This window comes from Malaclemys terrapin, chromosome 4 (genome assembly GCF_027887155.1).
Source record: "Malaclemys terrapin pileata isolate rMalTer1 chromosome 4, rMalTer1.hap1, whole genome shotgun sequence".
In the NCBI taxonomy this organism is placed as follows: Eukaryota; Metazoa; Chordata; order Testudines; family Emydidae; genus Malaclemys; species Malaclemys terrapin.
In genome coordinates, this window is record NC_071508.1 from 84489597 (window position 1) to 84504777 (window position 15181).

General features: G+C 46.5%; 1 protein-coding gene across 6 annotated transcripts in view; it reads right to left on the bottom strand.

Moving 5' to 3' along the window:
• PLEKHH1 (pleckstrin homology, MyTH4 and FERM domain containing H1) overlaps positions 1–15181 on the bottom strand; it is a 90165-nt gene that overhangs the window by 53759 nt on the left and 21225 nt on the right. For all 6 annotated transcript variants that reach the window (XM_054027310.1, XM_054027309.1, XM_054027311.1 and 3 more), the window contains exons 3-6: positions 11255–11317; positions 5866–6015; positions 2859–2942; positions 131–212 (exon numbers count right to left, since the gene is read on the bottom strand). In XM_054027310.1, the coding sequence (XP_053883285.1) occupies positions 131–212; positions 2859–2942; positions 5866–6015; positions 11255–11317 (379 nt within the window). The remainder of the gene's footprint in view (positions 1–130; positions 213–2858; positions 2943–5865; positions 6016–11254; positions 11318–15181) is intronic.

The following is a 15181-nucleotide window of genomic DNA, read 5'->3' on the forward strand; positions in this document are numbered from 1 at the left end:
GGCAAATTAAGGAACAGAGGTTATGCCACTTGCCCAAGTCATACTTACTAATCTATGGCAGCACCCCTGATTCCTGACTACCAGTCCTCAGCTGGTTACTAGGTTACAATTCCAAAATGAACATATTTACCTTGTAATGCATCTTGAAGGGCTTCAATTTGCTCTGTCAGCCTCTGATTACAGTTTTTCAGGTGGTAATTTTCTAGCTCAAGCTATGAAACAATAATAAAAACTGAAAAAAAATATTTAAACACTCTCTCCAACATCAAAAAGTGTTTAGGTCTGACTGCAATTAAGTCTCAAGATAAGAACAAGAAAAAGAACAGATAAATTTAACTTTAAGATCTGAAGCTCTTCTCAGCAGCAGCTTCTGCCAGTTGGAATAGCCCTTCTGCACCTACCCACTCTTCCCAAATATCCTTGGAAAGCACCTTTTTTCTCCCCTGCATAGGCCTCATCATTTCTCTCTGCTATTATATATAATTTACCTGTTAGATATTTTGGGAAACAATTGGTAGGAAAGAGACAGCTAAACTACTATTATTTGGGAGTGTCAGCTTTCCTTTCTCTTGCACACACTGTGATTGGGATCCCCCATGTGTCAGGAGGGACTGGGTGGGAAAGACATGAAGTTAATCCCTACAAATATATATTCAAGGAAGGAGAAAGAGACACATCACAGCAAATAATCTTGGTAGTACTAGAGAGACTGGGGACTCTCACCCAAACACAGGGTTCCACATAAAGAATCCCTGCACCACCTATAGGCGTAAAGCACCATGCTAACAACTTCCTTCCTGAAACAAATTGAGAACTCCAAAGTTTGGAGATGTATGTGTGGCCTCAATCCCAGGAGTAAAGAGTTACTGAGTCTTTTAAAAAGTGCTTTGAGATGGGACAGCAGGAACCTGATCCAGTGCTCACTGAAGTCAGTGGAAAGAATCCCATTGACTTCAGTGGGCATTGGAATGAGATAAAGGCCCAGGAGCTCAGAGGGGTTTGGAAGAGAGGGGAAGGGCAGACATGAGGGAATGCCATGTTGGAGGAAAACAGTGTCAGACAGACTTAGTAACTTTAAGGAAGAGTGGGAAATAAAATGGCTACGAGCCAGGTGCTGCCTCGGGAGGAATGACAGGAACTGCATCTTGGGATTCACAGGAGAGGGTGATGGTGGGGAAGTCTTTGCTTCCTCTGAATCAGAGAACAATTTACTTCAAATTCTGGTTCTTGGAGGTAGAAATTTGATCATGGCAACTCATCACCAGTTTACTGTATTAGGCAAACTTTGCCCAAATCAGTAAATTGTCCTAAGTCACGAGGACAGAGGATCTGCCCATGCATCATGAGTTGTGTGCTGTGGCAAACATTAACTCCTTTGTGGCAGTGAATATCTTTATTCCTGGGGAAATTCTGTACCAAAAAAATTAAAAATTCTGTGCACAATATTTTCAAATTCTGCAAAATTCTGCATATTTGTCAAAATAACACAATATAATCACAACACGTTTCAATTATTTTGGGTCATTTATTTCAAAATACCTGTCAGCAAGTATGTCTGTAACAATACAGACAACAAAAAAGACTCAGGACAAACAGATTCCTTACTAGGCATATTAATACAGAATTCTGAGTAATAATTAATTTAAACTGCAATACAGAACTGTATTTCCCCTACCCCTCAGAAGCTGTGCAAAGGCTTGGGGGAGTCAGGGGTAACAGAGGAACTGAGGGAGAGGGAAGTAATTGCTGGGAAGGAGCCTGAGTGTGAACTTGGAGGGTTGTTGGGTCTGGGTGGGAAAAGTATGGAACAGGTTTTTTGGTTGTTTTTTTTTTTTTTTGGGGAGGGGGGGGAGGGGAGGGATTGTTAGGGAGCTTCTTCCATGCAGACCCTGGCTGACCCCTAGCCTCTCCCATTCATTCAGGCACATCTGCCCCTGACCCCATGTGTCCCTCCACTCCCACTCAGACCCCATGTGGCCCTGAACTCCCTTTCCCTGCTCCCATGTGTCTCTCTGCCCGATTCAGCCACCCACTGTCCCTATGTGGTCTTGTACTCCCTCCCCCATCCCCCTGTGGCCCTGCGCCTCTACTCCCATTCAGCCCCTGGCCCAGTCTGTCCTCCCCCACTAGTCCTTATGAGCCCCTGTCTGACTCCCCAGCAGTCCCACGCTGTTTGTCTCCCCACAGCCCCTTTCTCCGGACCTAGCCCCACAGGCACTGTGAAGAAGGCAGGCTCTTTCTCTTCCCTAGCTGACCAGGAGCTGCTGCTCTGTTCTATTGCCACAGCGCCATCTGGTGGGCAAAAGGCAGAACTGCAGCAACATTCCAGGCGAAGTTATTTTCTGCCGAGGCTGCTCTTGTTCTAATACCGTAGTGCCCTCTTGTGGACAAAAGGCAGAACTGCAGCAACTTTCCAGCAGAAGCTTTTTTCTGTGCAAAAATTAAAAATATGCATGGCCAATTAATTATGCGGGCGCAGTGGTGTTGAATTCCCCTAGGAGTAAGCCAGTGTAGGAGAATACAAGGATTTAAGACAACATGAAAAGTTTCACTCAGTGCAAGAAGAGACCTGACATCCAGAGTTTCTGTATGTAGATATCACCCACAGTCCAGTTTGATGGCTGGCTAGTTAACTGAGTGGTACAATGGCTATGCCTTGAAGAGACCAAATTTTGTCAGTGACTTTAGAGAGCCCATCCTCCCTGTTGGCATAAGTCAGTGGTGCAGAATTCCCCCAGGAATAATAATATCTTTCTTTTATTGTCCATACAAAGTGCTCAATCTTTAACTCCAGCAACATATAGAATCACCACTTCCAACTGCACACCACAGAAGCTGACAACAGGCTGGAGACTCACCTCTCTTAGCTTAAATGTTACCCACTCCTTGATCTTGGCAGCTTTGTCTTGAACAATTTTAGCTTCCTCAGCCCTCAACTGCTTCTGTGGCAAAGAGAGGATTAAATGCATTACGGGAACACGGTCATGATGTTCTTAGTGGGTTACTGTAGCAGTAGTGGCTTATATACTGGAACTTCCATTCAGTGAAGTGGTCCCAGGACTGAAGTGTAGTCAGATATTAATGCTCACCTGGCCTCTGATATCAGGCCCCTTTAAGGTGTCTGGTGATTTCAAGATCCACTTGAGTCATTTTTGAAAACTTAGGCTAACAATTCCAGGGTATCTGTTTTGGGGCCCTGATGTATCTTGGCCTAATTCCATCTTGGGCAATTACATTCTGCCTCCCAGAGTTTCATTTGTACATAGTCTTCTACTCCTCTCATCCTACATTATTATGTAATGTTGTTGCTCTGTGGTGTTAAATAACTGTAGTTTTCCACCCAATCGGTGGCTACATGTCAGTGGAAAATTAAACAATTCCCATGTGTACCTTGTAAAATGTTTTTCAGTCCTTCAGAATGAAGAGAATTCTATAAATGTCAATAGTTCTATCTGGAACTTAAGAGGGCAGGTGTTAGAGTTGGAGGTTTAGGAAGGATGGTTACTTTGAAAGCCTGAAATCCCATCAAGGTCCCCGTGACACACAGCTGTTGCTTTCATTGAGAAACCAAAGTCAAAGTAATATAATTGGGGACAACAGGCCCAAAACCTGAGCCTGGACACCATGGGGACACTGGTCTGTCTACAGGTGGAATATTGTCACAGGGTGATTGAACCCCTTTTTAGGGAGGTGTCACACCTCCTGTGACTGAACTGGTGTATCCTAGCTACCACTGATTAGGGGATGGGGTAGCATCTGGGGTCAGGAGATATAAGGACGCCTGGGAGCTGGGATGGAAGAGAGACAGGCCAAAAGCAGACAGATGGAGATTCTGGAGCCAGAAGAAGGCCAAGGGAGCGCTCTGTGCCCACTGTCCTGTATAAGGGCAGGAAATGAAGTGAGAACGGAGGCTGAAGGAAGACACAGGCCTGCAGAGTGATAGAGAGAATGTTTCCTGCCAATCTCTGTGAGCACTGGATGGAGGGAAGGCCCTGGAGACTGATACTGTGGCCACCGTCCTGTATGAAGGGTAGGGAACTGGGAAAGAACTCAGGAAGGATGTGAGAGTTCTGTTAAACCCAGGGCAGGTTGACTTATTTGTGTTCTTGCTTTGGTTGAGCCTCTAAACTTTATCAGGAGATGATGGGGATAAGCCTAGCAACCTTCTACTTGAAGGAAGATTGGGGACTGAAGAAGAGTCAAAAGTGACAAAATGCAGCAGAGCCAGAGGCTCTAGGGTTATGCTTTTGAGATGTGTGTCATCACAAACTATCCTGTGACAAAAGTGTTCTCAGCCCAAGACAGCACTGAAGTGTTTGGAGGGATCCTGGGAGGGAAGGGGGAACTGAGACTGGGTGCCTACCGGGTACCTTCCTGCCATGAGGGGAAACTCAAGGAGGATTTTACAGGTATATTCTGTGTGTGCACAGTGCCTAGCATAGGTCCATGACCAGGTCTCCTAGATGCTACAATAATATTACTAAGAGTAAAGTTTGAGAAATCAAACAAGGAATATTGTTCCGAAGTGACTGCTAGGGTAATGACACCATGCCACCAGCTTTGCGGTCACATCATTTTTCTCTTTTTCCCTTCTTAAGGGAATTTGCTGCTGAAAGATGCTAGATTGATACTGCTGGAAAGCGAAGGCCTCTGTTTAGCCTCAGTTTGCATATAGCATGGGTGGTGGCAGTGCAAGGGTCCCCACTCCAAAAATAGCTTAGATACCTTACAAGGAGAAACCAAGCGTAGGAGCTAGAGGAAGAAGTTCAGTTTCCCTGGCTCCTTCAGCCATTGGCCTCTCTACTGAGGCTGACAACAAAGGTGACAATTGATAGTGGTTTTGTGCCAAATCTGCTGGTGACTTTTGTAACATGGAGTCTAGTTCATTAGAAACTAGGGATAGTAAAAATGATCACGCGCTTCATTTTGCACTCTCACAAAGCAAGAGAATAAAGGGTTCACTCAATCATTGGCCCATACAGATACAACAAATAAAAATAAAACTGGTACTTCATAGTTTTAATTGGTCTGTGCAACTCAGTGCCACAGCAGCACATCTAGTTCAGATACTGTTTCTGGGTTTAAACAGTCCTGGATAATTCTATGACCAAATAATTACTCTTACTTTAATATGCTTAACTACAAATGTTATCAAATCTCATGCTTCATGTCAGGGAGGTAGGATTTCCCCCCTCCCACCTTGAGTACAGCATTGTAACATTTGCAATGTGTATTACTCTACTTATTTGCCTTCCTCTGAAGCATCAGGTGCCAGCCTCTGCTGGAGATGAGATTTCAGACTTGATTGACCAGTGGTTTGATAAGACCTGGCAAATCCTATGTAATGCATTTTACATAGGCCTTTGAACATCCATCAAATGGTAATGTCCCGAGCTAGGTTCAGATCAGAGACATAATAGTAAGAGACTCAGTATCGTATTACCATACCCCAGAACCACTAAAATCTCTACACTTAAGAATTGAATCATATAGGATTCAACCAGGATGTCAAAGGCTGTTTTCAATCTGAGATGTCCATTCTCCCAGTCTATTCTGAATTTAAACCAGTGATTCCAATAAAACATTTTCACATCCCACTATGAATCCCCATCAGCCCAAACTTAAACAGGGGCAGATTTGATTTTGGTTTTGTCTATTTGGATTCCTGTATGTCTCCTTGAAAGAAGAGGAAACATCGTACCAAGACTCGGGTTACCCTACCAGCCAGAAGGAGATTGTTTTCCTTCACAGATTTGATGAAAGCATATGGATGATAGAGAGATAAGCCAAGCCTTACACCATATGTTACCTACAGTCCCACTCGCCCATGTATGCTACAGATCTCCCAGTGGAAGGTGGCTTTACCTGTTTCTCCAGCTGCGTTTCCAGTCTGCTGATCAGATCATCCTTTCCTTGCACTGTGCCCAGCAGCTCCTGGTATTTTCTGTATAGGGTACTCTCTGATTCGCTGTTTTTCATATTGGCCAATTTCACCTTCTCTTCCATGACTCTGACCTGAAAGATACCCTCATACTTTCATTGTAATGACCATGGGTGGTGGTGGTGGAGTTAATGAAAATTGAATGTGATAGCATGAGTTACTTCAGTGGTAACCACTCTGAATGGGGGCTCATCTTTATGATGGAGGAAAAGAAAGAAAACTCTGAGCTTTGAAAAAACACTCTTACAGGCCTAAGGTACTCTGCAATTCATTTTATTTTCAAATGCAGTGTGTTCGGTTCTGACATTGCCACTGGCATCACTGGCGGAGCAAAGGGGACAGGGTGAAAGGCAATGAGAAACAAGAGAAGATACAAGTTTGTATCTGAGCACCTCACAATCTATGGTAATAGGGAGGCCATATAAATACCCTACATCATATAGAAAGGCAGGGCTCTCTACACTGACTACAGCTAATACTATATTGAATTATTTATCCCCATTAATACCAGATTCAATACTTCAAGATCCTAGTCATCCTCTTCAAAGCCTTTGGGTTGTAACTACACTGGGGATACTTACCAAAAAACTCCCAGTGCTATGATCCCTAGTTTAGACAAAGCTTTGACAGCTTCTGGTGTTTTTGCAACTGTGCAGGTTAAACCTGCTAACTAACACAGTGGTAAAAAGGCTGAAACCCACCAGCCTGGCCTCCCTTTGGGCTCCCCTCTATTCTATGTAGGTTTTTATACCACGCTTATCACTGTAGTATTTGATGGCCTTCTAGTAGTGCATTAAGCCACCTAACACTTGGGGGGTGGGTGGGTGGGTGGGTGTGTGTGTGTGTGTGTGTGTGTGTGTGTGTGTGTGTGTGTGTGTGCGCGCGCGCGCACACTGTCATCCTCTCCCGAGAGGGAGAAGCATGTGCAGTGAAGTGTCTTGGAGTGTTTTAAATATAACTATCTGAAACTATGTGTTTATATTAGAGAAGGCAAGGGCAAAAAAAATGCACCTTGCATTTGGAGTGGAAAGTGGTGAGGTTTGTGATGGTCCCTAGTTCCTGGGGAAGTTCATGAGACAGTCTTAGGCTGGCTACCAGAGAAAGTTCTGTCTCCTGCACAGATGAGCTTTACTCTTGTTAAGAGTTCCATTGTGCCAGTGGAGCAGAGTTGTTGACCGCAGTCTCCATCCTGGAGCTTTAGATGATCCTTTTGGGTATCTTGGGCCTAGGCCATGGAGTGCTTTGAAGATAAGGACAGACCTTGAACTTAATTTGATAGTCTATTGGAAGCCACTTTAGCGAGTGGAGGACAGGTTTGATATGTTCGCCATAGCCTGTGTTGCTGAGAAGACAACACTGCATTCTGCAGTAGCTGGAGTTTCCTAAGTCCGAAGACTTCATGCCCAGGTATTGCTATAAACCATCTAGGAGGTGATTAATGTGTGAATAACTGAAAGCCGATCTTTGTCCACCAGGAAGGGAGGGATTTTCTAGCCAAGCGTAGATGGTAAAAATGTTACTTGCAGATGCTGCTATGTGAGAGAAATCAGAGTACGCCTAGGCTATGGACTGAACTGACCAATTGTAGGCACATGTCTTCAATGACCAGAGACTGCAGCAGGGCTGCAAGTCCTTCAGAATACTTTCCTCTGCCCACCAGCATCACCTCTTCCTTGCTTGGGTTTAGCTTCAGCCAACTGTTATTCATTCAAAAGCTGATCTCATACAAGCACTGGGCCACCTTGGTGGTAGTGGTGTGGTTGTATATGGTAAATTATAAGTATTATCTGAATATTGCTGGCACTTGAGTCTGTGTCATCTGACCAGTTCACTTAGTGGGTGTATATAGATGTGGAAAAAGATCAGAGAGTAAATTGATCCTTGTGGAACTCCACCAGTAAGGGGAGCAATTTCCTTATCGTTGCTTGTTGGAAGTGACATTGCAGGAAGGGCTCAGACCAGGGGTGGGAAAACTACGACCCGGGGGCCACATCCAGCCCTTCAGATGTTTTAATCCAGCCCTCGAGCTCCCGCCAGAGAGTGGGGTTGGGGGCTTGCCCTGCTCCGCGTGTGCCGTGGCTCCCGGAAGCAGCGGCATGACCCCCCTCCTGTTCCTACGAGTAGGGGCAGCCAGGAGCTCTGCGTGCTGCCCCTGCCCCATGCACCACCCCCGCAGCTCCCATTGGCCAGGAACTGCAGCCAATGGGAGCTGCAGGAACGGCATCTGCGGACAAGCAGCGCGCAGAGCTGCCTGGCCACCCCTCTGCGTAGGAGCTGGAGGGGGGACATGCTGCTGCTTCTAGGAGCTGCTTGAGGTAAGTGCCACACAGAGCCTGCACTCCTGACCTCCTCCAATGCCCCAACCTCCTACCCCAGCTCTGATCCTCTCCCGCTCTCCGAACCTCTCAGTCCCAGCCCGGAGCACCCTCCTACACACCAAACCCCTCATCTCCAGCCCCACCCCAGAGCCCGTACCACCAGCCAGAGCCCTCACCCCAACCCCCTACCCCAGCCCGGAGCCGCCTCCTGCACCCCGAACTCCTCATTTCCGGCCCCACCCCAGAGTCCGCACCCCCAGCCGGAGGCTCTTACAAAATTGGGGGTTGGGGTATGGGAGGGGTGAGCATTCATGGCCCGCCATACAATTTCCATACCTAGATGTGGCCCTCGGGCCAAAAAGTTTGCCCACACCTGGTTGAGACCATTCTAGCACATTACCCTGGATTTCTACTATCTCTCTCAGGTGAGATGGCAGAATCTCATGGTCAACAATGTCAGATGCTGCGGAGGTCCAGCAGGATGAGAATGGATATCTGTTCCCATCGGTTCCAACACTTGTTCATGTGAACAGGTGGGAATTCTTTTGTATTACAAAGTTTTAGTGCTCTAGGATCCAGCTACCTCTAGAATCTGAATTTTCTTTGCAACCTTCTGAGGCTACTATTACTTTCTTTCCCAAGCCTATTTCCTAATTCCCACTGTTATCATCATCTCACCCTGTGAAGTGTCTGAGTCTAGTTTGTATGGAAGATTCTATAAAGAACTTGTTTTGCTAGATAGTAAAGTTCCTTACCAATGAAAAACTCAACTTAACTCAGCCTGTTAATTATAACACGTAATGATGGACAAATACCCGGTACCGCTATCTTGTCAGTAAGACTTGAGTTGCAAATAATTCTCGAACCAGCTCTTCCCAAATGCCACTCTATCTTGGCAAAGGCTTAGGGCCAGAATGGCAGAGCACTGGCAATTACCAGGTTGCTTCACAGATTCTGCATGAGAGAGCAGCTTACGCTCCATTGGCAGCCCTCACCTCAGACTTGCAGAAACTGTGTTTTGTCCCCTTGTCTGTCTACATTAGATAGAGAGAAGCAAACTGCTTCTCCCTTGCACTGAATCAGAAAAGCAGGTACCCGCCATCCCAGCCAGAAAGCTAACCTCACTGAGTCGGATGTGTTTTCATTAGAGTTCAGGGTGATTATAATAAAATAAAATAAAAAAAAGGGCCCCTCCTGCCTGTCTGATGCCCGAGTGCTGACTGTGCTGGAGGCTCAGAGTGGGGACTGCAGACATGCGGTTTTTTTAATTGAGGATGGCAGCTGTGGGAGCCCACTGAATTAGCAATCCAAACAGCCAGTCTCATTGGGTGAAAGAAAACAAAAGAATCTAAACTCCATGTGGAGCCCTTTCATTTGACAAATGCTGCTTATTCACCCGGAATATACCTGTTTGTGAGAGGGGCAGCTCCACTTCCTAAAGCCGTCGGGTGTAATTAAAGCATTTCTACTGAAAAGCTGCTTCTCTCTGGATATTAATATGGGTGGTGCTGTTGGAAAGGCAGCAACCTTTGGGGCCCGAGTCACTCCCCTGGGTTCTGCTCCTGTATGGCAGTACAGCCTGGGCTGCAGGCCTCTCACTGGTGGAAAGTGTGCTACAGTAAGGGTCGGTCACAGTGGCACACACCACCAACAACCTCCACTCTGCCAGAAGTGCAGAACTGGCTTGTTTTTCCCAGAAAGTGGGAAGAGTCGGCGGGAAGGGTCAGCCTCTATTAGTGGGTTTCCTACAGAGCTGTGGCTGGAATGTAAAATGGTGCTGTCCTGGCAGAACACCTGGAGAGAAGAGGTAAATGCCATCGCTCTGCTGGTTCAGGGGGCACAATCGCCATCTCTGTGTCAGCAAGGCTGAATCAAGGCCATTGCCTTTGAATTAAGTCACAGGTGGTCTAGTGACCTCAACAATAGCCATAGTGACAATCTCTCTGCCTGTCTCCCCCACTGACCTCTGTTACAGTCCCATACGCAATCCTTTCCTACTCCACTGCCCACTCACTTCTGCCCTTATCATCTCAGCATTCAACAATGAGCTGTTCACAGCTAGCAGGAGAGGAACCTCTGATAGCATGGTGTCAGCAACCCAGACATTTTGCACGGGGACCAGCTAGTTATTAACCTCGTACGCCACATAATTTTATAGCATGGGGGATGGGATGTTTCTAGTTGAGATGTTGCTTGTTTACATTTCATAGTACACTTGCTATCACGTTGGAAAAACTTCACCAGGGTCAGAGAATCCCACATGAGGGCTAATGGGACTGGAATTTAAGCCATTTTGTTACTTCACTGGAGTGATATGGGGCTCCTGGAAGAGAGGAGATGATGCTCCTGGTGCAATGCAGTCTTCCCTCTTATAACTATGCCAATGCACTTCAATCCTGACCTGTGGCAGCACCTGCTATTCCACTATGAGGCCCCTAAAACAGGAAACAGTGGATACTGATCTCCCTGCAACATGACATAGGTATATAATATCTTGTAATCCCGAGCAATGTCATGGGATTGGGGCCAGGAAATAAGTCAGTCTCATAACAGCACTCCTGTGTATTGCACTGTGTTTTACAGCCTCTATGGTGCTCCAACATTGCGCTTCAATCCTGATCTGCAATAGCCCCCTGCTATTCTGTTTCCGTTATGACATACTGTGTGACTGTTAGTCACTCCATTGGCTTATCTGCCTCCATGCCACAGATCTGTAGGTAAAGGTGCTGCTTCTCTGCAGGCTTCTTCAAATGTTTTGGTTGCAGAACTGAAATGCACATGTCATGTGTTGGGCTTAACTCCTTTAGGGCAACCCTGGAAACTCAGGCAGGAGGGTAGTGGGGCAGGACCAGAAATATTAATTCATTGCTCTGTAATAAGTGTCTCCCTAGGGAAGCTCCATAATGTTGGGTGCTCTCTCTACAGTGGTTTGGAGACTGTTAAGAGTGCAGGCTTGCTGGCTTCATAACAGTGTCAGTGTTGGAGAACCTCTTACCTGTTTCTCTGCATTCTCAGCCCTCTGCTCTGCCTCGATTACTCTCTGCTCCAGCTCCTGCATCTTCACAGCCAGAAAAGAGATTTGACAGTGAGCAGAATCATTATTTTTTTGAATCAGAAGCTGCTGGTTTGACAGGAACTCTGATCTTTGGCATTCATGGGGTTAACTGGACAGCTCTGACCAGGAAACAAAGACCTCTGATCTCCCCCAGCCTACCCTGCCACCCCTTTTTGATTTGCAAGAACTGTTTTCTCATTAGTGAGCTTCATCATTCATTACATGGGTCAAAGGAACATCCCCGGTTCCCGCCTCTGCAATTTATACTTGGTGGGTTGTCTCTGCAAGTAGCCTGGCTATCGCTCATCACTCTTTCCTGTGCTTTCTCCAAATAGTGACTCATTAATAGGGGCAAATAAAACTGAATACAGCCTGAATGGCTCCCAGTAGGCTATCTAGATCTATATAGGTCGCATAGATACTGTGGTCTAGCTACAAAAACAGCCCCTAATCTTATCAAAGCTACAGGTTAGTGAGCATCTAACATTCCGATTGTACCTTTCATCCCAAAGAATTTAACTAACTGGTCCTTAACTGAAGGAAAGCTCCCAGCGAAGTCAATGGGTGTCTCTGCTTGATTAAAGAGTATGGAATTTAATCCTAAACATACAGGAATTCCTTCACCTTCATTGAAATGCAGCCATAGCTGGAGTGAAACAAACACACTACATAACCGTGTAAAGATAAAATATGAAGTCAACTGTATCCAGTTTAAACTGGAGAGAGCATTTAGTGGCAGAATGCAGTTACCCAAGCTAGAATTTGGTGTAGGGCCTATTTTTGTCAAATATATCTTAGGCTTTGTAAGTGGTCAGAACCTCTGTTGGACAATTCAACCAAGAAGTGGCACCCCAGCAACTGACATACATGCCAGGTGTCCCTACAGGCCCTACTTGTAGCACAAAGTATAGGGTGTTTTCACTCTATTATTCCAAACCACTATAGAACCCCTATGGAGTTAACAGAAAACTATAAACTTGCTATAGACTTTGATAGTGAATTCTATCTAGGGCCCTACCAAATTCATGGTCCATTTTGGTTAATTCCACAGTCATAGGATTTTAAAAATCGTAAATTTAATTATTTCAGCTATTTAAATAGCTGAAATTTCACAGTGGTATAATTGTAGGGATCCAGATTCAAAAAGGAGTTGTGGGGAGGTTGCAAGGTTATTGTAGGGGGGGCTGCAGTACTGCTACCCTTACTTCTGTGCTGCTGCTGGGGTGGCAGGGCTTTCAGAGCTGGGCAGCTGGAGAGCAGCGGGGCTGGCCGGGAACCCAGCTCTGAAGGCAGAACTGCCACCACCAGCAGTGCAGAAGCAAGGATGGCATGGTATGGTATTGCCACCTTTACTTCTGCGCTGTTGCTGGCAGCGGTTCTGCTTTCAGACCTAGGCTCCTAGCCAACAGCCGCAGGTCTCCAGTCACCCAGCTCTGAAGGCAGCTCAGAAGTAAGGGCGGCAGTACTGCAACCCCCCTGCAAGTCTCTTTTGGGTGAGGACCCTTAATTTGAGAAATGCCGGTCTCCCCGTGAAATCTGTATAGTATAGAGTAAAAGCACACAAAAGACCAGATTTCACTGGGGAGTGGGGGGGGACAACACCAGATTTCACGCTCCATGACGTGTTTTTCATGGCTGTGAATTTGGTAGGGCCCCAATTATACCCCTGCTATAGAATTCTACAAGATAGTTTAAAAAAAAAGAAAAGAAAAGAAAAGAAAAGAAAAAGCCCAGAAAAACCTCACTATCTATTACATTCTATAACTTTTTTGAATATTTTCTTTAGATCCCTAACTAAAGGTCTGTAAAGATTCTGTTGGTTTCATCCCTTTTAAATTCTACAAGACTCTTCCATAATTTCAATGGCATTTTTAAAAAATATCCCTATTTTTCTCTTCATGTATCCCTATTTATAGCTCTCAAATGTTGGTAGGTAAGGAGCACAGCACATCCTAACAGCATGCTGTAGCATTCGTTCAGCACTGACTACCGGGTAATTTACTTTTCACTATTGATGCTACATTTCCTCCGTTTTGCATTTCAATCAGCTAAAATAGTGAAACCAGAGGGTCAGATTCACATAATTATTAACAGAGGACTCAGTTTATCATTCCCCTGGTGATAGGACAGGAGTAAGGCTTATCAGTGCATATCCCCACCGTAGAGGGGCCCTGTGCCAGGCACAGATCGGGCTTTGCCACCGCTGTATTGTCTCTGCAGCAGCCCAAAATGTGTTGCATGTAAAATGGGATGAGGCATAACCTAGACAAATCTGTATCCCAGTGATTGTGTTCTTCAAAAACCCAGTCAGGGACACAACTTAGGGCAGCCCTCAGGATTGACCTCACCTCGGCCATACCCCCCACCATCCCATCCCTGCCTCATAACCAGTACTTAATTTTCAATGAAAGAGGTGCCAGGGCTCAAGCAATTTTTTTTTTTTTTTTACTTTCATAACTGACTCAACAAGCCCAGAGGAGCTGGGACTCAGCCTTCACAAGTCCTGGCACAAATTAAGCACTCTCGTAACCCTCTAAACAGAAGAGACACAAACTACCTCCACCCCTTCTGTGGCAGCACAGGGATGAATCTGCTCCACAGTATCCTAGAGAGATAAGGTGGGTGAGGTAATAACTTTTATAGGACCAACTTCTGTTGGTGAGAGAGACAAGCTTTCCAGCTATCACAGAGCTCTTTCTCAGATCTGTGAAATGTACTCAGAGTATTCTAATCAATTTCATTTCCGGATTCCAATGCTCTAGTACAAAGGTGCTGGGTTTAGGTTTTCAGAGATGCTTCAGGGGAAGGTTTACATCTGTTCTCTCCTAAAATGAGTGGATTTTTTATTTCAGGGATGTATTTTTTTACATTCAGTTCTGTAACTCCCATCACTTCTAATAAAACCTTCATTTTGTGCTTGAATCAAGCTTGTCAAATAAAGTTCAGCTCTTATTTCCCTTCCTCAAGTGTCATCCCCAGGGCTTTAGCCTCTTCTATGGCAACATTCAGCACTGTCAAGGACTCCTTCCTTCAGAGCCTGTCTGACTTTGATCCCTCTCAAGCTTTAGCTAGTCTTTCCCAGCTCCTCTCCCCCCCTGCCCCCTAAAGTAATATTTGCACACTGACTGACAGGGCCGGCTCCAGCATTTCTGCCGCCCCAAGCAAAAAAAAAAAAAAAACTGCCGCGATCGGCGGCGGCAGTTCAGCGGCAGGTCCTTCGCTCCTAGCGGGAGTGAGGGACCTGCCGCCCCCGAATTGCCGCAGGTGCCGCTCCTCTCCCTTGGCCAACCCAAGCACCTGCTTGTTAAGCTGGTGCCTGGAGGCGGCCCTGCTGACCAGGGCCGGCTTTAGGCCAATTCAACCAATTCCCCTGAATCGGGCCCCGCCCCTAAGAGGGCCCCGCGCCCAAGCCCTGGTACAGCATACTGGCAAGAGCCGGTGCGCTGTACCAGGGTTGCCCGGCTTCCCCAGCGGGCAATTTAAAGGGCCTGGGGCTCCCAGCAGGGGCTGGAGCCCCAGGCCCTTTAAATTGCCACCAGAGCCCCACTGCTGGAACCCTGGGGTAGGGCTGCGTGGCTCTGGGGGCTATTTAAAAAGACCGGGGCTCCCGTTGCTTCTACCGCCCTGGCCCTTTAAATAGCCGCGGGAGCCCCACCGCTTCTCCAGGCTCCCGCAGCTATTTAAAGGGCTGGGGCGGTAGAAGCAGGGGAGCCCCGGGCCGTTTAAATAGCCCCCAGAGCCCTGGGATAGTGGGAGGCTCTGGGGGCTATTTAAAGGGCCGGGGCTCCAGCTGCCTCTGCCGCCCCCATCCTTTAAATAGCCACCGGAGCCCCGCCGCTTCCCCAGGGCTCCCTCTGCTATTTAAAG